General features: G+C 42.6%; 1 protein-coding gene across 2 annotated transcripts in view; it reads left to right on the forward strand.

The window, feature by feature from the left end:
• Positions 1-24,945, forward strand: part of Ak7 (adenylate kinase 7) — a 63,985-nt gene that overhangs the window by 13,819 nt on the left and 25,221 nt on the right. For both annotated transcript variants that reach the window (XM_090344795.1, XM_090344796.1), the window contains exons 5-9: positions 4,936-5,046; positions 8,849-8,929; positions 11,767-11,855; positions 17,135-17,225; positions 17,793-17,870. In XM_090344795.1, coding sequence (XP_090200921.1) covers positions 4,936-5,046; positions 8,849-8,929; positions 11,767-11,855; positions 17,135-17,225; positions 17,793-17,870 — 450 coding nt within the window. The remainder of the gene's footprint in view (positions 1-4,935; positions 5,047-8,848; positions 8,930-11,766; positions 11,856-17,134; positions 17,226-17,792; positions 17,871-24,945) is intronic.

Genomic DNA, 24,945 nt, shown 5'->3' on the forward strand with positions numbered 1-24,945 from the left:
ATCCTTAGGTCTCAGACCTTCAGCTTGCTGAGTAGCTAGGATTATAGGCATGAGCCACTGGCATCCAGGTACTGTTCTATGCCTTTTGACTAGAGACCCTTAGTATTGGATATTAAAATTAAAGGTATGGGGCCAGGAGTTTGGCCTAGTGTTAGAGGGCCTGCCTGGTATGCACGAAGACCCAGGTTCGATTCCTTGGTACCACATACATAGAATAAGTCTGGAAGTGGTGCTGTGGCTCAAGTGGCAGAGTGTTAGCTTTGAGAAAAGCCCAAGGACAGTGCTCAGGCCCAGGACTGGCAAAAAATAAAAAATAAATAAAATTAAAGGTATGTAGTTGTTCCTGCCATTTTTACTTCAATCTTGGATTAAATTCTCTTCTACTCTTCCTATGCTTATTGACTCATCTGTCAGGACTTGTCTGCTGGGACTTGTTTTCTCTTCTTATTCATGTTTACATTGATCTTCTGGGTTCATAATGTCTTTAAGTATCTTCTATAGTGCTAGCTTTGTATGATAAATGGTTTTAATTTTTGTTAGTCATGGAATATTTTAATTTTTCCTTTGAATATTCTGACTTGGCAGTTACTAACTTGCAGTGCTTGAAATACATCAGTCCAGGCTTTCTTGTTTTCAGGGTTTCTGTTGGGAAATCTGCTGTTATTCTGATGGGTTTCCTATTACAATAGCACGTCTTTCTCTCTTGCAGCTTTCAGTATACTTTTCTTGTTCCTCCAACTTGTTTTAGCTTCAATATGTCATGGAGAGCCTTTATTTAGGTCTATTGGGTATTCTAAAAGCCTTTTGTGCATGGTTTTCTCTTTTTCAAGATCCAGGACATTTTCTATTACTCTGTTAAATATATTTCCTGTACCTTTAGCTATCATCTCCTTACCCTCATCTGTGCCCATCATTTGTATGTTTGGAATAGCTATACCTATCTATCTATGTCTGTAGACATAGATAGATATATAGACATAGATAGTATAGCTATTGACATAGATAGATACCTTAAACTCAAAGATAGATGCCTGAGAACTGTCCTTGGACACTTTCTGCTCAAGTGCTCTGCCCCTTGAGTCACAGCACCACTTGCAGCTTTTCCTGTGTAGGTGGTACTGAGGAATCGAACCCAGGGTTTCATACATGCTAGGTGAACAATCTACCACTAAGCTACACTCCCAGCATTCATTGATTTTTTTTCTGAATCTTCTTCTGCTTTTTCTATGTATAGTTTATAATCAAGCCATGACATACTCTATTTCTTTTCATTTATTTATTTTGTTGGTCGTGGGGCTTGAACTCAGGGCCTAGACGCTGTCCCTGAGCTCTTTTTGTCCAAGGCTGGTACTATACCACTTTGAGCCACAGTTTCGTTTCCAGGTTTTGAGTGGTTAATTGGAGATAGTAGCCTCACAGGGACTTTGCTGCTTGGCCGGCTTTGAACCATGATCCTCAGATCTCAGCCTCCCAAATAGCCAGGATTACATATGTGAGCCATCAGTGCCTGTCTTCTATTTCATCTACTGCCAGGATTTCTGTCTTCACTGAGACCCTCTTTCAGGTCTTTCAATGACCTTTTACCCCATTTATTTGTTTATCTGCATCTTCCTTTACCCATTTAATTGTTTTGCTGTTTAATTATTTCTTATTTGCACTTACTTGCCATTTATTTAGTCTTCTAATCTGTATTCTCATTGACTTTTGTTAGCTGTCTGCATCCCTTTGTTTTCATCTATTGCTTATGCGTCCTCTTTCATGTCTTTGAACACTGACTATCATTCCTTGAGTGGGCATATGGGATGTTCTCCCCTTTGCTGTCATTCTAATTATTTTTTGTATAATTTCTGTTTATGGGAGGTTTTGTATTTCTTAGCTATCTCATATGCCTCATATTTCAGTGTTGGGATTTATTCATTTCAAGACAATTGGTGGTTTGGGTTTTTAGTCACTCTTCCCATTGGGTTATTCTTTATATTCTCACAGAACCAACTGCTAGTTGGATTGATATACTGTTTCTCATTGTATTGTGTTGTAGGAGAGAAGGGTCTCAGCACAAACAAATCCACCAATTAAAAACACAGTCAGATAGACGTTGGAATGGTGTAGAGCATGCGGTTCCCAGATCCAGGTTATGTGGCTTCCCCACTCCCTGCCCAATGCTTTGTGAATAGTCCTGTGGTAAATAAGCCTCCCTCAAATTATTCCCTTTGAATAGAGTTATTTCCTTCCTGGTAGGAAGGACCCCTACTGAGGTGAAGGTTCATCGAAATCAGAGTGTGGGAAAAGTCATGTCTCCCTATCCAACTCAGGACAATGAGCGCTCTGTAGACTTAGGTAGACCTGTTTCTTTTTGGTATGTATCCGTAAGTATCTACTATGTCTGCATAGCAGGGGGTGGATTAATTCAATCTTCCCCTCAAAAGCTAATTCCCTGTCTTTGTCACAAGGACATCCCCCTCAGTGTAGCTGCTTTCCATATACCAGTCAGACCTTCAGTAAATGCTGTAGATTCATTATCTGAAATGTACCAAAACCCCATCTGCTTCTCTTCGTAGCCATGGCAACTTTCCAACCCAAGCTTCAGCAGTCAGTTCCTGGACTAATAAAATCGTCTTCCCTGCTATCGCTTCCTCCCAATCCATTCTCCGCTGCACAGCAGGAGATGGTGTCCTGTGTCAGCCCTGTTTGAAAAGCTTAAAACCTTCCCCTTAACACGGCTGGCAAATTCCTGGGGCTTCCTTCTCTTGCGCTCATGAACGCAGTTGTGTCCTTGTCCTGTGTTTCTGCTATCCCTTGGATTCATTTCCAGACAATTTTGGGCTCAAGTGCTGTGGCAATTTCACGTGGACCAATGTGCTAGGACAGACAGGTTCCATCAAGATCACTGTAGCAGCTTCAAAGTCCTGCTGCCTGAAGGGCCTCTACGTGAGCATGGCTTTAGAGAACTCTATGGCAAAGCTCTCCATTTACCTTTGATTCTTGAATACTTGGTAAGTCGATGATTTCGAATAGGTTCTTCTGTGGGTCTGCACAGGCAGGTGAGCTGTGGAGAGGCTAAATAAGATCCATACATAGCATAGTGGGCTATCAGATATACTTCTCCAGGGTAAGGGCTGGGAGCTGGCTTACCAGTGGAGAATGTACCTAACCCAGGATCCTGGGTTCCATCTTAGCATTAAAAATAAAAAGAAAAGATATATTTTTATAAGTTAAACTGAATTCAGTTTAATTTTTTTTGCCAGTCCTGGGGGTTGAACTCAGGGCCTGAGCACTGTCCTTGAGCTTTCTCAAGACTAGCACTCTATGCTTGTCTAGCATGTACGAAGATCCAGGTTCAATTCCTCGGTACCACATATATAAAAAGCCAAAAGTGGTGCGGTAGCTCAAGTGGTAGAGCACTAGCCTTGAGGAAAGCCTTGAGTATAGGGCTCAGGTCTTCAGTTCAGTCCCCAGGGCTGTCCCCCTCCCCCTAAAAAAATAGCGTTCTACTATTTGAGCCACAACACCACTTCTGGCTTTTTCTGTGTAGGTGGTAGTGAGGAATCGAACCCAAGACTTCGTGCAGGCTAGGCAAGGCTTGGAGTTTTTGTTTGTTTCATTGTTTGTGGGTTATGGCGCTTGAACTTGGCCTGGGTGCAGTCCCTAAGCTCTTCAGCTCAAGTACACTGCCCTACCCTCGAGCCAAGCCCCACTTCCTGTTCGTTTTCTAGAGGTTAATTGAAGATAAGAGTCTCAGTTCCTTTTGTGCCTGGGCTGGCTTTGAACCTTGATCCTCAGATCTCAGCTAGGATTACAGGTGTGAGTCACCTTGCCCCAAAGCTTGGTTGTTTCTTAAATGTTAAGATTTTATTTACAAAGGTTTTTTTTTTATACTTGGGCTTTAAAAACAAAAACAAACACCCCCCCCCCCCCAGTTTTAGCAGTTTTAGCCAGGTGGGCACAATGGCTCATGCCTGTAATCCTAGCTACTCAGGAGGCTGAGATCTGAGGGTCAAGGTTCAAAGCGAGCCTGGGCACTAAAGTCTGGGAGACTCTTATCTCTACTTAACCACTAGAAAACTGGAAGTGGCACTGTGGCCCAAGTGGTAGGGCAGTAGCCTTGAGATAAAGAGCTCAGGGACAATGCCAAGACCCAGACTTTAAGTCCCATAACGGATGGACACACAAAACAAAGTCTCAGCAGTAGTTGCTGTGGATTTACTTATTTTTATTTACTTATAATTCACTTACTATGCTGAGGAAGGAACCCAAAGCCCCCTGCATCCTAGGCTAATACTTTGCCACAGAGCTTGAACCTCAAACCCTGAATGTCTTTATGAGCACGATTAGAGAGTGGAGGTAGCAGTGGAAAAGAAAAAAAAACCACCGCAACCTAAAAATAGACATTGCCGTGAGTATGATAGTACTCCCTGCCATCCCAGCACTCGCGAGGCTGGGAAAACAGTGGATCAGGCCAGTTTGGGCTGCACAAGGACTTGGGATTTGTATGCCAGCCTGGTCTACATAGTAAGACCCTGTTTCAAAAATGAAAAAAAAAAAAAACACTCAAAATTTGTTTAGCTAAAGCACTCTGGAGAAAATTAAATCACTATCAAGCAGTTTTATATTTTTATTTAAATGACACAAGATACTTGTACTTACTGAGAGTCCATTCCAAGCCAGGTGTTTGCTATGTAATGATCAGATCAGGTAACTGGAAAACCCATCACCTCAGACATTTGGCATTTCTCTATGTTGGGAATAGGTGGAATTCTCTCTATATGGAGAGAATTTCTCTATGAAAATATACACAAAATCACTGTCACCTATAGTAATGCCACTGATGATACAATGGAGTTTTCAGCTTTGACCCAGCTTGAACCAACACATGTCTGCCTGAAAGTTTTACAAAATAAGCCCTCGTGTGATGTCTGGACCATTTCTCTCTTGCAGGATGATTCTGACGTTCCATTTACTGAAGAGGACTATCGGAGAAGAAAACCTCACCCTAATTTTATGGATCACATAAATGCTGAAAAAATAGTTCTCAAATTAGGAAAGAATGTATGTGTTGAGTCAGGAAAAGCTCCATTGGGGGCTGCTTTATCTCATCTACTTGAACTGAACCCTGTAGCTCTGTCCCTTTGTGAGGACATAGTGAGGGCTAGCACTACACCTGGCTTTACAGCCATCACTGCACCTCCTTCACATCTGTTTAATTTCCTTGAACTTACAACCACAGATCTCTGTTTCAGGTAGCCCTAAGATGCTCTATTGAGGGGCTGTAGCTCAGATTCTGGTCCAGCCAACAACGGTATCAGGTCCCCAGTTGAGCTAGTCAGTCCCTCAGCTCTCAAGGGATCTAGGCCTTATAAACCAGAAGTGACAACTCAGCGTTGCAGTGGGCAGGAGGAAGCACGTTTGCCCATGTTTCCAGAATATCTCATTGTTTCCTTGAAACAGTTCTGAGAAGTACATATTAACTTCAGACAGGAAACAGAAGCTTCCAGAGGCTCCTTTGCTCAGGCCCACAGAAGTAGGGCTGCTGGGCCTTGTCTTAAGTAGTTTGCCCAGCACAGATTGTCTGTGCACATCGCTGCCCCCAGATAGAGAGGGAAAAGGGCCAATGATGGAGCCTTGTTTTAGACCAAGACCCACCAAACACCAACTCCTCTGGGTTTTGTTTTGATTTACTTTCCTGACTTCACCTCCATCATTCAGTAGAATAGGCACTAGTTATTAAAGTATCTGTGGCAGAGCTCATGTGAAGAATAATAGAGTAGTAGCATATTAGCCTTCTGTGACAGCAAAATTGATCACTTTTACATGGGCTCCCTATAAAATTGTATATCAAAATAAATATACATTTTTCAACCAGGGCTGGCCTTCAACTGTGGTCCTCCTATCTCCTCCACCTCTTGAATGGCTGGGATTACAGACGTGTGCCACCCTACCCAGCATTTCATCTGCCAGAATTTCATTACCATTATTAATGGAACTTGTGACAAGTTACCATTGAGACAACCAGGCAAATTTATTCTAAATTTGCATTTAGAATAAAATCAATGAATAACACACACACACACACACACACACACACAATTAACAATGTGAGTGAATGCTCTGGTAGTAGTAGTAGTAATAATAATAATGAGAAAAAGTATTGAGGGTTTACACAACTGTATGTTTCAAAATATGGTAAATGCCATACTATGGTGTCTCTGTTCCACTTTCTTCCTTTCCACCTAATTTGTGTAGAGCCCCAAGTCCTCAAAGATTCTATTACATGTCTCCCATTAGTGCTTTGACCAATAACAAGTGGTGTGTAATTAGTAGTTCTAAGGTGACACCTGCTGGCCTCCAGGGATATTACAAAAGGAATGGAAAAGTCCTGTTTTGTCCCCCACTGAAAAAAAAAAATACATTAACTTTGGCAATGCAGCACGAACATTTCAAGTACAGCACATCCAAAAAAAACAAGATTGAACTGGCTATAGTGCTTCACGCCTGGAATCCCAGCACTCCCCAAGCTGAGACAGGAGGAATGTGAATTTGAGTCTAGTTTGGCCATGTGGTTTAAAAAAAAAGGTGGGGGTGTGGGGGAAGGGAGGCAAGACCATACAACTATTAATTCTAGCCTTTTCTTCTGATCTTAGCCATTATACTTTGGGGATTATCCTGTTTTTGTTTTCCTTTCCTACAGTGGAGCTAGAGCCCATCACAGGAACCCTTGAATGTGCTAGGAAGCATTGTGCTATCACGTCCCCACCACATGACTTTTGTGGTTAAAATAAATAAAAAGGCTATATTACATTTAGACAATGTAATAATAAATACATAATATATGCATAAATTGTCTAAATGTGACAGGTCTCACGAAGTTTCAAAATTATCCACAAATGTATGATCACATCCTAAAATTAATTTGTGTGAATAATTGAAATGAGAAATAATGTCTTACTATTTTTTAAAAATTCTTTCTTCCTTTCTTTCTTTCTTTCTTTCTTTCTTTCTTTCTTTCTTCCTTCCTTCCTTCCTTCCTTCCTTCCTTCCTTCCTTCCTTCCTTCCTTCCTTCCTTCCTTTCTTTCTTTCTTTCTTTCTTTCTTTCTTTCTTTCTTTCTTTCTTTCTTTCTTTTGCCAGTCCTGGGCTTGAGCTCAGGGCTTGAGCTCATGGCCTGAGCACTGTCCTTGGACTTTCTCAAGGCTAGAGCTCTACCACTTGAGCCTCAGCACCATTTCCGGCTTTTTTCTATGTATATAGTACCGAGGAATCGAACCTGGATCTTTGTGCATGGCTAGGCAAGCACTCTACCATCAGGCTACACTCCCGGCCTGTCTTACTATTTTTTTCTAAAAATAAGTCAAATTTGTCCTTAACTCTAAATGGTAAAATCAAAATGTTATTGCAACACATACACAGCCCCTTATCTCTGTCCTCTGGATCTCAGCCTCCTGAGTAGCTGGGATTACAGATGTGAGCCTCTAGTGCCTGGTGAAGCTACTTTTATAGTCCCTCCTCACTCCACACCGGGATGAAGTTTGCAATAATAAACTTTCACAAATTACTGGGGCCTTTTAAGAGTCCCCATAAAATTTTTAAATTATTAATAATTTTATTATTTTTATTAATAATACTTATCCCTGCTATGATTTTTTTGGCTAGTATCTTTGATGATTGTTTATTATTATTTTAGATACATGATCTCACCCTGTTCCTCAGATTTTTCTTAAATCCCTGGTTTGAAAGGATCTGTCTCAATTCCAAGAATAACTGAGGCCACTATGTTCCACTCCATGCAACTCCTTTTTTATTAAAATATTTTATTAACACTGATTTCTTACATCATATTTCAAATGCCATGTTTAACAAACAAGTATTCAAGAAGGGAATCTCTATATACAATCACTGGCACGTAGATTTTAGAACATAATTAAAATTAAGCTGAGACTTTGTATGTCATAGATACATATGGATCTACATAATATAACATGTCTGTAGAGTATATATCCTATCATCAATTTTTATGTCTATGTAGTTATATCTCCAAGGTCATGTCAATAACCCTGGGTACCTCAATCCATGAAATTTTAATAATTGGTATCACAACATTACAAGAAACAGAAAAGAGACCTACTAAACTGAAAAACTATTTTCTGGACGGAAATGTGGCTTTGTGGTAGAGTGCTTGCCAAGCATACAAGAAGCCATGGGTTTGATTTCTCAGTGCCACAAAAACAAACAAAAAAAGCTGGAAGTGCTACTGTAGCTCAAGTGGTAGAGTGCTAGCTTTAAGGGAAAAAAAAAAAAAAGCTAAAGGATAGTGCCCAGACCTGGAGTTCAAGACCCAGAACTAACAAAAAAGAAAAAAGCAAAAAAAAAAAGTCTCACAAACTTTCCAGCCTGGGCTAGCTTTGAAACTAGAATCACAGGCATTTCTTTTCTTTTCTTTTCTTTTGTTGGTGGGTCATTGGGCTTGAACTCAGCCTGTGCGCTGTTCCTTAGCTCTTCAGCTCAAGGCTACCACCATTCTCCTTGGGCCACAGCATCACTTCAAATTTTCTGGTGGTTAATTGGAGGTAAGAGTCTCATGGGCTTGCTTTGAACTGTGATCCACAGATCTCAGCCTCCAGAGTAGCTAGGATTACAGGCATGAGCCACCAAGCCCTGCTAAAATAATTGTTTTTAAGTCCTAGGCATCCCTAAAGAGTGTAGAGGAGTGATCAGACCCTCTTAGGAGAATTTGAATCATAAACAATATGGAGTTGATGAGAATTCCTACACTGATCATTTTACCTACTAAAACAATCAACTTCAGTGTGATTAGTAATACTATATTTAGCTGTTATCTGTATTTTACCTAACAGGCCAAGAAATTTGCAACATATGTGATTGCTTCAGGACTTCAGTATGGAGCAGAAGGTGGCATCTTACACAGCTTTTTTAAGGTATGACTTTTTTTTTTGCCAGTCCTGGGCCTTGAACTCAGGGCCTAACCACTATCCTGGGGCTTTCTCAAGGCTAGCGCTCTCCAACTGGAGCCATGGCACCATTTCCAGCCTTTTTCTATATATGTGGTACCAAGGAATCAAACCTGAGTCTTTGTGCATGCTAAGCAAGCACTCTACCACTAGGCCACACTCCCTGCCCCTGATATGTGACTTTTTGATGGTAATATGTAGTAATTTTCAAGATGGGTGTGGTGGTATACACCTGCAACCCCAGCTTGCAAGAGGCTAAAATAAGAAGACTGAAAGTTTAAGACTAGTCTGGGGAGCAAAATGAAAGTACTAGGCACCACAGCCAATGTCTGTAATCCTAGCTACTCAGTAGGCTGAGATCTGAGGATCATGGTTCAAAGCCAGCCCAGTCCTTATTGTTGTCCGTAATGTACTATGTTATCCCTCATCTCCTTTGCTTTCCCTTGGGTATCTCATATTGTTACAGTATCTCACTTTGTTATCTGATATATTGAATTTATTTGTATTTGGTTATCTGAAACTTGATAGGGAAGGGGGGAAAACCAAGAAGGGGGGGGAGAGGGGGGGTGGGGGGTGGGGGGAGGGTAATGGGTACCAAGACATGTGAAAGGGTATCAATGTATGTGAATTAATGCACCTTCTATCTGGCAAATATCATGTAACCCTTTTATTAATTACAATAAAAAAATATATATATATTAAAAAAATCCAATTCACCAGCAAAAAGACTGAAGTGGAGTTGAGGCTTCAAGTGCTTGGTCATTAGCTTTGAGCACAAAAACTAAGGGACACTGCCCCAGCTTTTATTCAAGCCTTAGGACTGGCAAAATAAATAAATAAATAAAAATAAAAGAAAAAGGAAAGGAGAGAGAGACAAAGAGAGAGGGAGAAGAAAAGAATGAATGCGTGTAGTTGTAGAAAATGCTGCAGATAATGAGGTAAGTTCTAAGAATTGATGGCTGAATTCGTGGGGACAGAAAGAGGAACTGAAAAGGGGAAAACAGAGGAATAAATGAAGGAATTTTGTTGTTGAGGGAGGAGAAAGGGAAAAGTGAAGATGGAAAATTGGCTGGATTCTGTTTTGCTCTTTTTATTTATTTATTTTTTAATTCTTTGCCAGTCCTGGGGCTTGAACTCGGGGCCTGAGCACTGTCCTTGACTTTCTCAAGGCTACAGCTCTACCACTTGAGCCACAACACCACTTCCAACTTTTTCTATATATGTGGTACTGAGGAATCAAACCCAGGTCTTCGCACATGCTAGGCAAGCAATCTACCACTAGGCCATATGTGTGTGTGTGTGTGTGTGTGTGTGTGTGTGTGTGTGTGTGTGTGTGTGTGTTTATTGTTTTGGTCAGTCATGGGGCTTGAACCCTGAGCCTGGGCGCTGCCCCTAAGCTCTTCAGCTCAAAGGTCCCTTGAGCCACAGCGCCATATCTGGTTTTCTGGTGAATAACTGGACATGAGTGTATGAGTTTAGTGCCCCGGGCTGGCTTTGAAATAGGATCCTCATACCTCAACCTCCTAAGTAGCCAGGATTACAAGTGTGAGCCACCTGACCCAGTTCTGGCCTCATTTTTTTTTTCAGTCCTGGGGCTTGAACTCAGGTCCTGATCCTAGGTCTTTGTGCCCCATATTTTTGTTCATTGAAAAAAAAATTATAGGCTGGGAGTTTGGCCTTGTGGTAGAGTGCTTGCCTAGCATGCATGAAGACCTGGGTTCAATTCCTCCATACCACATACATAGAAAAAACAAAAGCTGGAAGTGGTGCTGTGACTCAAGTGGTAGAGCTCTAGCCTTGAGAAAAGTCCAAGGACAGTGTCAGGCCCTGAGTTCAAGCCCCACAACTAGCAGAAAAAAAATTATTTATAAAGATGATCTATAGAGGAGTTTTCTTTCTTTCTTCCCTTCCTTCCTTCTTCCTCCCCACCCCCCTCTTTTTCTTTCTGCCAGTCCCAGGGCTTGAACTCAGGGCCTATGCACAGTCCTTGAGCTTTTCATAGACCAGGTAAAGAATACATTTCTTTGGGCTGCTAGTTTGGCCTTGTGATAGAGTGCTTGCCTAGCATGCACGAAGACCTGGGTTCGATTCCTCAGTACCACATACATAGAAAAAAAGCCAGAAGTGGTGCTGTGGTTCTAATGGTAGAGTTTTAGCCTTGAGAAAGCCCAAGGACAGTGATCAGGCCCTGGGTCCAAGGCCCAGGATTAGCAAAAAAAAAAAAAAAAAAAAAAGAATGCATTCATTGGCTCAAGTGTAGAACACTAGCCTTGAGCTGCAGAGCTCAGAGACAGCATGTAGGCCCAGAGTTCAAGCCTCACAACCGACAAAAATGGACTGTGTCACACCTTCCTTCACTCTGTCCTATCCTAGCCCACAAGTTGTGTAGTTCATTTTCAACATAGTGTCCAACGCGGACCACCGCTGCCCTCCTTCACCCTTCATCCAGAGGCAGATCGTTTTTGAGCAGGTTTTGGAGACAGGATCCTATCATGTACCTGGCCTGACCTTAGACTGGCAGTCTTCCTGTCTCTCCCTCCAAGGTGCTGGGACTTCAGTGAATTTATTTTCCAGCACTGAGAATATGACATCTGATGAAGATAAGCTAACAAAAGCCCTTTCTCTTGTTCTCAATGGCCCTCTGCCTGAGATGACCATGAAATCCTGGCATTCCCCAGCTGCCTCCCTAACACCTCCACCAGTGTGCTTGTTGAGTGTATTCAGCAGTGATGGTGAGACCATAAAAGCTCATGTAGCCTCTTCTGCATCTGAGTGCGTCATTCAGTGGGTTTTCTTTCTTTTAGATGGCCTGGCTGGGTGACCTTCCTGCCCTGCCTGTGTTTGGAGATGGAACAAATGTGATCCCAGCCATTCATGTTGTTGACCTAGCCGGGTAAGCATTCTCTGGGAGATGGGAAGGTCCTGGATGACTGCGACCTAACATTTCTTGGAGTCCATGCTAAGCCCTCCCACATATTCTGTGTGTCTACTTCACACCAACCTTCCACCGAAGGTCCTGTTCCCTGTACCTGTACGTGCCTCTGATGGAATAGAGTACCCCTTCATAACGCATCACACTTCTCATGCAGGTTTAGGTTTATCTCTCAGAAACGTAAACTCTCAGCAGACCAGCAATTCCAGAAAAGAAAGAACTTGGTGCTAAGTATGAGCAATTTGGTAATTTCTTTTCCCTTATCTCACATGAGATCAATCTTGTGCACCAGCCCCATTCTAGAAGTCAGATAGCCAAATCTGGCCCATTTTGGTGGTTGTTGTCATTGGTCATGGGGCTTGAACTAGGCCTGGGTGTTGTCCCTGAGCTCTTCAGCTCAAGGCTTCTATCCTTCCCCTGGAGCCTCAGCGCCATTTCCAGTTTATTTTTATTTTTTTATTGTCGGAATAATGTGTAGAGGGGTTACAGTTACATTCGTCAGGTAGTAGGTGCATTACTTCTCATGTTTTTGTCCCCATTTCCCTCCTTCCACCCCCTCCCAATCATCTTGTTTTCAAGTGGTTAATTGGAGATGAGTCTCTCGAACTTCAGTGCCCAGCTGGCTTTGAACCGCAATCCTCAGATCTCAGCCTCCGGAGTAGCGAGGATTACAAGCTTCAGCCATCTTGCCTAGCTTCAGTTTGCATTTTTAATGATTGTGTTTGTGTTAGTGCTGGAGCTTGAACTCAAGCTTCCCCTTGTGGTCTCTTTTGGGTTTTTGCTCACCACTGGTGGTCTACCATTTGAGCCATGATTCTAGTTCCAAGAAATTATTATTATTATTTTTTTTGTCAGTCCTGGGCTTGAGCTCAGGGCCTGAGCATTGTCCTTGGATTTTCTCAAGGCTAGAGCTCTACCACTTGAGCCTCAGCACCACTTCTGGCTTTTTTCTATGTATGTAATACTGAGGAATTGAACCCGGGTCTTCATGCATGCTAGGCAAGCACTTTAACCACTAGGCCAAACTCCTGGCCCCCAAGAAATTATTTTTGTGTCCTGGGGCTTGAACACAGGATTTGGGTGCTGTACCTGAGCTTTTTTGCTCAAGGCTTAGACTCCACCACAGAGCCACCGCCCTAGTTCTCACTTTTTGGTAGTTTATTGGAGATAAGAGTGTCATAGTCTTTCCTGCCTATGTTGGCTTCAAACTATGACCTCAGTCTCCTGAGTAGCTGGGATTACAGTGCCTAGCAGAAACTTTTTCTTGACAAGGCCTGCCTCTACAGCTCAGGCTGGCCTCAGCTTGAGTGCTGGGATTACAGAGGTAAATAACCTTCCTTTTCAGGAATTTTTTTTGTAAAATGATAGAAAATGTGAATATTGAAGGCCTAGGAATACAGGAATTGTTATACGGAGAAGAAACAGAGAAGCTACATTTTGAGAGGTCAAATCTGGAGTCTTTATATGAAGGGCAGCAATGCACTTCATCTCCTGTCCTGCAGATCTGCAGCCCTGTAAATACACTTAACACTGTGAGAACACTGAGCCATGAGAGCCAGAGAGGAAAGAAAGAGCAGAAAAACAATACCAACAAACCAGATCAGCTCCAATAGAGAGCAGAAGTGGAACGCCGTCGTGTCCACAAGAGAGCCAGGAGACAGGAGACGGGCATGGAACATGACCTAATGGTGTCTGAGCTGGACCTGACCTAAATAGGGTCAGGTCAGGGGGCAGGTTCACAGGGAGCTTGAAAGTTCATGTCCCAAGACTGGCAGCTCTAGTAACCTGTTGTCGAAGTCTCCACACCTGGCTCTAGGAATTCAGGCACACCTATCACCTGGGAGGTAGGACTTTCCTGCCTCCACCATGAAGACAAGATGGCATCTCTTAAACACAATATTCTATCATGTGGCCAACATGGTGTCAGTTAGATTCAGTATCCTTACTTTAGAACAAACTCCCTGAAGGATGCACTCTGGAGAAAAGAAGCATGAGCTTTTACAGACTCAGAAGAAGGAAAATCATAATTCAATTCTGTAACACACTGGTGGGGGTGTTAGGGGGAGGGAGGTGGCCACAGCAGAGCTGGGAAATATTTTTTATAGGCTGATGTTATCTTTTTTTCTTTTTCTTTTTTTTCTTCCTAGGCTAGAACTGGGGATTGAATACAGGGCCCGGGCACTGTCACTTAGCTTTTCCACTTAAGGCTTCTGCTCCAGTACTTGAGTCACACCTCTACCTCCAGCTTTTTGCTGGTTAATTGGAGATGAGACTGTCATAGACTTTTCTGACTGGGCTGGCTCAGAACCTCAATCCTCAAATCTCAGCCTTCTGAATAGCTAGGATTACAGGTGTGAGCTCAGATCTAATCTTTTAGCTTCTTTAGTTTTAGGGTAGAAGGAGGTTAGAGGTTGGCTCAAGTCAATAACATTCCAACAGCTTTACTTAATAGTCAGGGGTCTATCAGATATGAAGGTTTCTAAAGGGCCTAAGATAGCGCAAGATAAATGGCGGTGACGGGTGACATTCCATCTCTCCACAAGTGGGAGGTTGTCCGCAGGGCAGGACCTGTTGTACAGCTGTGGCTTCTTCAGAGAACTGCAGTGTCACGTTGAATATCCAAATCCTAGGTCCAGACAGCCCCGCGAGCCTGGCTTAAGCATCTGCTCAGTAAGCAGGCTCCTTGTGTCACAATGAGACATCTCGGAACTGCAGGGTCCCAAGAAACTCTGGGGACGCTGTCCTACCCCAAGACATTGCCTCTGAGGAGGCAATATCTGCCCTTGTCTGCGGGGCAAGTTCTACATTCCCAGTCTTACCCTCATCCACAAGCCACCACTCATCAGGCAGTTATCAGTAAACAAATAAAATTTAAACTTCAGGGGCAGGACTTTGGCCTTGTGGTAGAGTGTTTGCCTAGCATGCACAAAGCCCTGGGTCTGATTCCCTCCATACCATATATGCAGAAAAATGCCAGAAGTGGTAGAATACTAGCCCTGAGAAAGCCCAAGGACAGTCTCCAGGCTCTGAGTTCAAGCCCCAGGACTGGCAAAAACAAACAAAAGAAAAAAAGAAAACAAAGCCTTCAACTTTAGAGTCATTCTTCCGTGTGAGTCTTTCAAAGCCCGGAATCTAATTTTTATTGTTGTTTTCAAAGAAAGGGATCCCTGTGTTGTAAGAAAACAGAGAAGGGCCGGGAGTTTGGCCTAGTGGTTAAAGTGCTTGCCTAGCATGCATGAAGACCCGGGTTCGATTCCTCGGTACCACATACATAGAAAAAAAAAATGCTGGAAGTGGTGCTGAGGCTCAAGTGGTAGAGCTCTAGCCTTGAGAAAACCCAAGGACAGTGCTCAGGCCCTGAGCTCAAGCCCAGGACTGGCAAAAAAAAAAAAAAAAGAAGAAGAAAACAGAGAAGCCACAAGCAGCAACTGCATGGTGGACTCCTGTCTCAAAGACCAGCAGTCAGCAAATATAACATTGTTAGGAAACTATGCCATCAAGTCCAGAGAGGAAAGAAAGAACAAAACAATACCAACACACTAATTCAGCTCCAAAGGAGGGCTGGATTGGGGTTCCATGGTGACCAGAGAAGAGCCAGGAGGAAGGAGACAGGACAGGAACACAGAGACCCATGGCATGGTATCTGAGCTGGGCCTGGTCTAAACAGGACCAGATCAGGGGTCAGGGTCACAAGAAACTCCCAGTCCCGGGCACAAGACTGACTGGTTTAGTAACCTATCAGCCAAGTGCCCACCCTTGTCTCCTGGGATTCAGGTACCCCCATCACCTAAGAGACAGATTTCACCTTTCCCCACCATGAAGATGGCTGAGATGGTACTGGCCAGATCTGATCGCCCTATTTCACCTGAACTTACATCAATTTCAAAGCTCATGAAACCTAGATCTGGCTGGGCAAGGTGATACATGCCTGCAATCCCAGTTCCCAGCAAGCTGAAACAGGAGGATCACAAATAAACAAAACCAAAAAATCAGTTAGCCAGATCTTCTCTAGCCAACAGGAACTCGGAGAATGAAGTAGCCAAAATGTACCCAAGTTATTGGCAGAGATTTCCAGTATGTTACAGGTTTCAAACATGAGACCCTGACATTTTTTTTCTAGGTTTTGGGGTTTGAACTCAGGGCCTTGTGCTTACGCCCCAGGCCCTGGAATAGACCTGTGGGGTGTGCATTTTAGTTCTACTTTACAGAAAAGGAAGCTAAGGGGGTGAGGCAGGCAGATGTAGCAGGCCACAGGGAAGACTTCTTTTCACTATAGATTCCGCTTTAGTATTCCACAGAATGCTAGTGTTGAAATCCATTCCTTCTCTGTGTGATTCTGTCAGTTACAAGGTGGAGAATAGTAACTGTGGCTCTCTGGTAGGGTCTGTGGGGACAAGTGGGAGGAATAACAGACATGAAGCATCAGTGCCTTGTGGCTTCCTTAGGGAGGCCAGGGCTTGTCTGAAGCTCTGCCTTTATAAAATACCCACCCCAAGCACAGCTGTGAGACTCCAGGAGGACAGTGGCTTCCAGGCAGGGAATCTGTCCCTAGAGGCTGGCACCTCTCCTTTCTCAGTAGCTCCACACCCAGAGAAAAGTTGGGTAATATTCACACCTTAAATGAAGTCACTTAACCTTCACTCCCCAGAGTGCAAACAAGAATCTCCCACCCTGGGGCCGGGAGTTTGGCCTAGTGGTAGAGTGCTTGCCTAGCATGCATGAAGATCTGGGTTCGATTCCTCGGTACCACATACATAGCAAAAAAAAAAAAAAAAAAAAAAGCCAGAAGTGGTGCTGTGGCTGAAGTGGTAGAGCCCTAACCTTGAGAAAATCCAGGGACAGTGCTCAGGCCCTGAGCCCAAGCCCAGTACCGGCAAAAAAAAAAAAAAAAAAAAAAAAAAAAAAAAAAAAAAAGAATCTCCCTCCCACCCTGAACTTGACCTTGAACTTGTCTGGCATTAAGTCAGATGACTTTTTTTTTTTTTGCCAGTCCTGGAACTTGAACCCAGGGCCTGAGTACTGTCCCTGAGTTCCTTTTGCTCAAGGGTAGCATTCTACCTCTTGAGCCACAGCACCATTTGGGGCTTTTTTCTGTTTTGTGGTAACTAAGGAATCAAACCCAGGGCTTCATGCATGCTAGACAAGCCCTACAGACAAGCTATGCTCCCCACCAGTCAGATATTTGGGATGGGGTCTCATTTATTATCTACTTGTGATTATTTTTATCTCTTGGTCTGCAGTGTGATACAAAATGTGATAGACCACGTACCAAAGGTTCACTACGTGGTTGCAATGGATGAATCTGTCCACACCCTAGAAGACTTCATCAAGGTATCATGGCTTGCTCCTGCCCAGGCTCTCATGGCATCTCTCAAGATATTTACCCCTACCTTACAGTTATGGAATTAGAAGGGCTCATAGGAAGCTAGCTAGCTTGCTTGCTTGCTTGCTTTCTCCCCTTCCTTCCTTCCTCCCTCTCTCCCTCCCTCCCTCCCTCCCTCCCTCCCTCCCTCCCTCCCTCTCCCTCTCCCTTTCCCTCTCTCTCTCTCTCTCTCTTTCTTTCTTTCTTGGTCATTTCAGCCTGGGCCCTGTCCCTGTGCACTTCAGCTCAAGGTTACTGCCCTACCCTTGAGCCAAGCCCCACTTCCAGTTAACTGGAGATAAGAATCTCAGGTTCTTTTGTGCCAAGGCTGGCCTTGAACCTTGTTCCTCAAATCTCAGCCTCCTGAGTAGCTATGATTACAGGCATGAGCCACTGGCTCTAGGCTTATTCTCCATTTTGGAAATGCTTTTATTTATGTGTATTTAGCTAGGCTCACATTCATGTAAAAAGTTGTTTTTGGTTTTTTTTTTAATGTTACAAGTAAATCAAATAATCTCTCTGTTTTCTTTGAACAGTGCATCAGCAAACATACTGGCTCTGGGAAAATCCAGAAAATGTCTAAAGAGAGTGCCTTCCTAAGCAAGGAGCTAACAGTTAGTATTAGAAATGTTTTTTCTAAGAATTTGTTTTTCTAAATATTACTGATGCTGGAGGGGGCAGAACTGACTGGGGGAGCTTCAGGGCCAGCAGGAACACCTCTGCTTCCACTTATTCTTCTCTGGGGTTCGAATCATAGGACTACACTGAAGTCAATGCTGTTCAAAATTTTGGGGTCTTCACGACCTTGAAATTCACAAAGGGCATTTGGGATAACTGTTTCATTCTTTTTTGATTAAAGAACTTATTAACATTGATTTTCACATTATATTTCAAATGACATGTTTAACAAGTATAGAAAGGAATCTCTATATACAATCACTGGCACTTAAATTTTAGAACATGATTAGGCTGAAGGTTTGTATGTCATAGAATCATATTAATCTATGTATTAAAACATTATGTCTGTGTAGTTGTGTTTTCATTTGCAATACCATGTCCATAGCATTGGGTATGCAAATATTGAGTCCTCACTCTTGTACTGTTGGGATCTAATAGCCACATACTAAGGATACCATGCACCTTTTGTTCCTTTGGTCTTGACTTGTCTCGCTCAACATGATTCGCTCTAGATTCATCCACTTCCCTGCGAATGCCATTATTTTATCTTGTCTGTTGGCTATGTAGAATTCCATTGTGTGTGTGTGTGTGTGTGTGTGTGTGTGTGTGTGTGTATGTGTGTATACCACATTTTCTGTATCCATTCATCTGCAGTAGGGCATCTGGATTGTTTCCATTGCCTAGCTATTGTGAATAGTGCAGAGATGAACATAGCTGAGCAGGTGTCCTTATCATATTTTGGGTTATGATGTTCAGGATAGATGCCCAGAAGTGGTATGGCGAGATCGTAGGGAAGGTCTATTTTCAGTTCTTTAAGAAACCTCCACACTGCTTTCCAGAGTGGCTGAACTAGCTTACAATCCCACCAGCAGTGCAGTAGGGTTTCTTTTTCTCCACAACCCCGCCAGCATCTGTCATTGAGTTCAAAATCTTGGCCATTCTTATTGGAGTAAGGTGGTATCTTAGGGTTGTTGTTTTTTTTTTTTTTTTTTTTTTTTTTGCCAGTCCTGGGCTTGAGCTCAGGGCCTGAGCACTGACCTTGGACTTTCTCAAGGCTAGAGCTCTACCACTTGAGCCTCAGCACCACTTCTGGCTTTTTTCTATGTATGTGGTACCGAGGAATCGAACCCAGGTCTTCATGCATGCTAGGCAAGCACTTTAACCACTAGGCCAAACTCCCGGCCCCTTTAGGGTTGTTTTTATTTGCAGCATTTCCGTTATGACCATGGATGATGAGCATTTTCTCATATGCTTTTCTGCCATTTTAATCTCTTCTTTTGATAAGTCTCTCTTTCCTTCCCTTGCCCATTTAGTGATTGGTTTATTGGGTTTGTGGGGGATTCATTTCTTGAGTTCCCTGTAGATACTGGATATTAAGCCTTTGTCCGATGTATTATTAGTAGATATCTTTTCCCAGTTGGTTGGCTGTTTCTCTACTTTAGTGGCTATGCTTTTATCTGTGCAGAAACTTTTTATTTTTAGGTAGTACCATTTATCGAGTCTCTCTCCAATCTGTTGTGACCCTGGGATTCTGTTCAGGAAGTTTTTGCCTGTGTCTATGAGTTCCAGTGTCTCTCCAACTCTATCGTGTAGCAGTTTTAAGGTTTCTGATCTGACATTGAGGTCTTTGATCCATTTTGAGTTAATGCTTGTACATGGCGCAAGACTAGGGTCAATTTTTAGTTTTCTGCATGTGGCTGTCTAGTTTTGCCAGCACCAATAATTGAATAGGCTGTGTTTGTTCCACTGTTTAGCTTTGGCTCCTTTGTCAAATACAAGTTGACTATAGGTATGTGGTTCTATTTCTGGTTCTTCTATTCTTCTGGTCTATTTTTGTGTCAGTACCATGCTGTTTTTGTTATTATGGCTCTATAGCAGAGTTTGAAGTCTGGTATTGTAATACCACCTGCATTGCTCTTTTTGCCTAGAATTGTTTTGGCTATTCTAGGTCTTTTCTTGTTCCCTTGTATTGTATCTTCTACTTCAGTAAAGAATGTCTTTGGGATTTTGATGGGGATTGCATTGCATTTGTATATCAATTTTGGCAGTATGGCCATTTTCACAATATTGGTTCTCCCTACCCATGAGCATGGGTTGTCTTTCCATTTCCTGGTGTCCTCTTTAATTTCTTTCATTACAATTTTATAGTTTTCATTAAATAATTCCTTTACATCTTTGGTTAAGTTAATTCCTAAGTATTTCATTATTTTGGAGGATAGTGCAAATGGGATCATTTTCTTGATTTGGCCTTCTGTTTGTGTATTGTTGGTAGAGGATCATGTCATCTGCGAATAGGGATAATTTAATTTCTTCTTTTCCCATGTGGATCCCTTTGATGTCCTTCTCTTGCTTTATTGCTCTGGATTCCAGCACTATATAGAAGAGAAGTGGAGAGAATGGGCATCCCTGTCTAGTTCCTGATTTTAAGGTAAATGGTTCCAGTTTTTCACCATTTAGTATAATACTGGCTGTAGGTTTTTCATATATGGCTTTAATTATTTTAAGGAATGTACCTCTTGTTCCTATTTTTTTCTAGAGCTTTCAACATGAATGGATGTTGTATTTTGTCAACTGCCTTCTCCGCATCCAGAAAAATTATCATATGATTCTTATCCTTAGCTCTATTGATATGATGTATTACGTTGATTTATTTGTGAATGTTAAACTAGCCTTGCATCTGTGGGACGAAGCCTACTTGATTTTAAATTTTTTAAAATTTGTTTCTGGATTCTGTTGGCTAGTATTTTATTGAGGAGTTTTGTGTTTATTAGAGAGATAGGTGTGTAGTTCTCTTTTTTTGTTGGGTCTTTCCCTGGTTTGGGGATGAGTATAATATTAGTTTTATAAAATGAGTTTGGTATTGCTCCTTCTGCTTCTATTTCTCGGAAGAGTTTCAAGAGTATAGGTGTTATTTCATCTTTAAATGTCTTGTAGAATTCCGCAGTGAAAATGTCTGGACCTGGGCTCTTTTTAAATTGGCATTTTCCTAATTGCTTCCGCTATTTCATTGTGTGAAATTGGTTTGTTCAATTTGTTTACCTCATCATTGTTCAATGTGGGTAGCCTATATTTATTTAAGAAGTCATCCATTTCTACTAGATTTTCTTGGTTTTTTTTTGAAAAAAGGCCCTGGTAGTACTTATTCATAACAGACTAAATTTCTTGGATATCGGTCATGATTGTTCCTGTGGGTTCTCTAATCTTGTTTATTTGAGTCTCCCTTTTCCTTTTTTTTGATTAATCTTGCCAGGGATCTGTCAATTTGGTTGACTCTTTCAAAGAACCAACTTTTTGACTTATTAATTTTATGTATAGTGGATCTTATTTCAATCTCTGATATTTCTGATTTTATTTCTGCCCTTCTAGTTATTTTAGAATTAACTTTTTCTTGCTCCTTTTGGTGCTTCAATTTCTTCTTTAGGTTATTTACATGCTTTTCTTCTGTCTTTTTAATGTGGGCTTCTAGTGAGATAAATTTGCCCCTTAGAACTGCCCTTTCTGTTTCCCATAAGTTCCTTTGTGATGTTTCTTGATTGTCATTACATTCAAGGAAGTTTTGAATTTCTTCTTTGATTTTTTCTGTAACCCGAGTTATTCAGAAGTGTGTTGTTCAGCTTCCAAGTGTTTGAATATTTTTTACCTTTTACTGTGTTGTTCAGAACTAGTTTGACTCCACTGTGATCAGATAGAATGCATGGGATTGTATCTGCTTAAGTTTTCTGTATGAACAATTATATGATCTATTTTGGAGTATCTTCCATGTGCTGCTGAGAAAAATGTATAAAGTTTCTCTGTTGGATGGAAGACTCTGTATATCTGTTAAGCCCAGCTGGGCTATGGTGTCGTTTAAGTTGATGGTGTCTTTACTTATCTTTTGTTGAGTTGACCTGTCATTTGGTGAGAGTGGAATATTGAAGTCTCCCGCTATGACTGTGTTTGAGTTTATCTTGTTCTGTAATTCTAAGAGAGTTTGCTTAACAAACTTGGGTGCTCCTCTGATGGGGGAGTAAATGTTTATAACTGTAATGTTCTGGGTATGGATTGTACCCTTTACTAATATATAGTGGACACCTTTATCTTTATGTACTGATTTTACTGAGAATTTAATTTTGTCAGAGATTGAGATTGCTACTCCTGCTTTTCACTTGGAGTTTGTTTCTGTCATTGACAGTGAGGTGGGTCTCTTGGAGGCAACATATGGATGGGTCTTGTTTCTTAATCCAGTCGGCTGTTCTGTGTCTTTTGATTTGATTGTTCAGCCCATTCACATTTAGGGAAATTATGGAAAAGTGGTTAGTGTCCTTTGTCATTATTTTTTCCCTTTTTGTGTTTAGTGATTTATAGGTGATTGCTTCCTGATAGGGGTTCTTGCTGTTCTGCAAATTGTTCTTGATTTTTTAATATTTTTTGTAATGCTGGTTTAGTGTGCATGTATTCATAGAGCTTGTCTTTGGAATGAAATATTTTTGTTTCTCCCTCAAATGTAAATACTAGTTTCACTGAATATATCAGTCTGGGTTGGTAGTTGTTGATCTTCATGGCATGAATGATATTTTTCCAAGCTTTTCTTGCATTTAGAGCTGGCGTGGAGAGGTCTTTGTTTTTATGGCATTTAAGATCAGCTCCTTAGTATTTGGGTCTAATGATTTTACTATGATGTGTGTAGACAAGTTCCTTCTAGGATCTTGCCTGCTTGGAGTTCTGAAGCCTTCAATAATACTTGGAGTTCTGAAGCCTTCAATAATGTGAGTATTTTCCCTTTTGAGGCTGGGGAAGTTCTCTGCTATGATTTTGGTAAATGATGATTGCATTCCTTTATTAAGAAACTCCTCCCCTTCTTTGATCCCTATTATACAAAGATTAGATTTCATGGCTGGTATGCAGGTCCTGGAGTTCTCTTTGTTGAATTCTGATGGATTTCTCCAGACTAATGATTCTCTGTTCCAGCTCTTATGTTTTACCTTCTGTTCCTGATGTCCTATTCTCCATCTCAGTCAATCTGTTGCTTAATGCTTCCATTTTTGTTTGCATTGTGGACACTGACCTGCTCATGTCTGCTCTGGGGGTATTACTCTTTTCTTCTAGGAATGTATAATTTTTTTTCTCTTTCTCTTTTGACTTCAAGGACCTTATGTTCCTGCTTTAATCTCTTTAGTCATGTTTCATGTCTCTTCAGGTGTCATTTCTTGGGACGGTGACATCTCTCTTGTCCCTTCACTCTTGTTTCCTTTTGGGCTTTGTGTGGGACTTTGATTATTTATTTATTTATTTATTTATTTATTTATTTTTTGCCAGTCCTGGGCTTGAGCTCAGGGCCTGAGCACTGTCCTTGAACTTTTTCAAGGCTAGAGCTCTACCACTTGAGCCTCAGCACCACTTCCGGCTTTTTTTCTGTATGTGGTACCGAGGAATCGAACCCGGGTCTTCATGCATGCTAGGCAAGCACTTTAACCACTAGGCCAAACTCCCGGCCCCGACTTTGATTATTTATATATGTCATAATTTGTCATTGCACTTTCCGAGGCATCGAAGACTGTTGTTGTAGGTTCGTTCTGTGGTTGGTAGGTGGCAGACTTTACTTGGTTTGGGACTGGTGGTTCTGGGAATCTGTGTATATATGTGGTTCTCAGCTAAATTAGTTCCGCTGTTGATTGGGTCAGAGTTTGTAGCTTTTACAGGTGTTTATCCCATTCCCAGAGGCTATGTGCTGCTGCACAGCTAGCTCTAAGCCCAACCAGTGGCCCCACAGTATGCCATAGGATAAGAGTTGCAGACTTCAGTCTCAGCTAGCCCAGCGGATGGCTAGTTTCCCTACCCTGTTCCCAGGGGTGGGGCCCAGCTGAGGGCCTGGGGTTTGGGAGTTTCCGGGAGCTCTCAGCTAAACCAGCCCAGAAAGTTTGGGGCGGGGCCCAGCCGAGGAGGGGAGGGCCTCTGAGGGCAGAGCTGCGCCTTTCTGGCTCTCCCAGTGGGAGCTCAGCCCCTGCTGGTCTGCCCTTCAGTTCCCTACTGTGTTTCAGAGAAGTACCAGGCTGCTTTGGTTGGGAGTCTTTTGGTGACTCTTGGGGGGCCCCTTGGTGCTGTTGTGCTGGAGGCTCCAGCAGGAGGGCGCCCCACTTAAGTTTGGGTGAGTCAGATGCTGGCTCAAAGACTCCCGTAACCTCCCCACCCGCTGTTGGAAGGCAGGGTCTCCCGCCCAGTCTCCAGTTTCAGTGGCCCGGGAGAGGAGGTTGTTGGGCAGGTGGGAGCAGGGACACCTCCACACCCTTTGTTGGGGTGCTGCGTCTTAGCACCCACCCACCTGTCAGTCTCCAGTCGATGTCCTGGGGGAGGGGCTGTTGGGGGAAGGGACAGGATTCTGAGTTCCTTGCCCCCCTGCACTTGCCAGTCTTTCTTGGGCGGGGTGGAGGGGTCTGGGTTAAGTTCTGTAGCTCACCACCAGCTCTGCTTTCCCGATGGGTTTGGGGGACCCACTGATTACTTACTCCTTGGGGTTTGGCTGTGAGCTGCTCCATGGTGTTGGAGGGTCATCTGCTTCCCCTCTGGTCTCCGCAGCCGTCTGTGCTGCTTGAGCCCGGGCTGTGTGGGTTTCTGTGTCTGGATCCCGCTGCTTCCTGGCGTTGCTGGAGTTCGAGGCTTCCCCAGGCAGGCGCCCTCCACCACAGCGTTCCCTGGCTTGGAGCGGGCAGTGAGGGGTAGGGAAGGGGTCCTCACATTTCATATTCTTTGAGAACGTTGGATATAAGCTTTATCTGGATTTCTTTTCTGGTTTGTGTACTTCTCCGTTGCTTCTTGAATTTGTAGTTGTGGATTTCTTAAGATAGCTCTTGGGATTCCCTGATTCTCTCTTTTTGTGGGAGAGAGCTAGGTGCCATCTTGCTTCAATGTGTTCCATTCTTATTGTTTGTTTACTGTAGACATTTATAACTACAAATGACATTAGAACTAATTTCATTTCATTTCAAAAGGCCTTGTATGGTTCTGTTTTTATATTCATTTGATTGTTGGAGTTGT

This window comes from Megascapheus bottae, chromosome 14 (assembly GCF_031878675.1).
Source record: "Megascapheus bottae isolate mThoBot1 chromosome 14, mThoBot2.hap1, whole genome shotgun sequence".
Classification (NCBI taxonomy): Eukaryota; Metazoa; Chordata; class Mammalia; order Rodentia; family Geomyidae; genus Megascapheus; species Megascapheus bottae.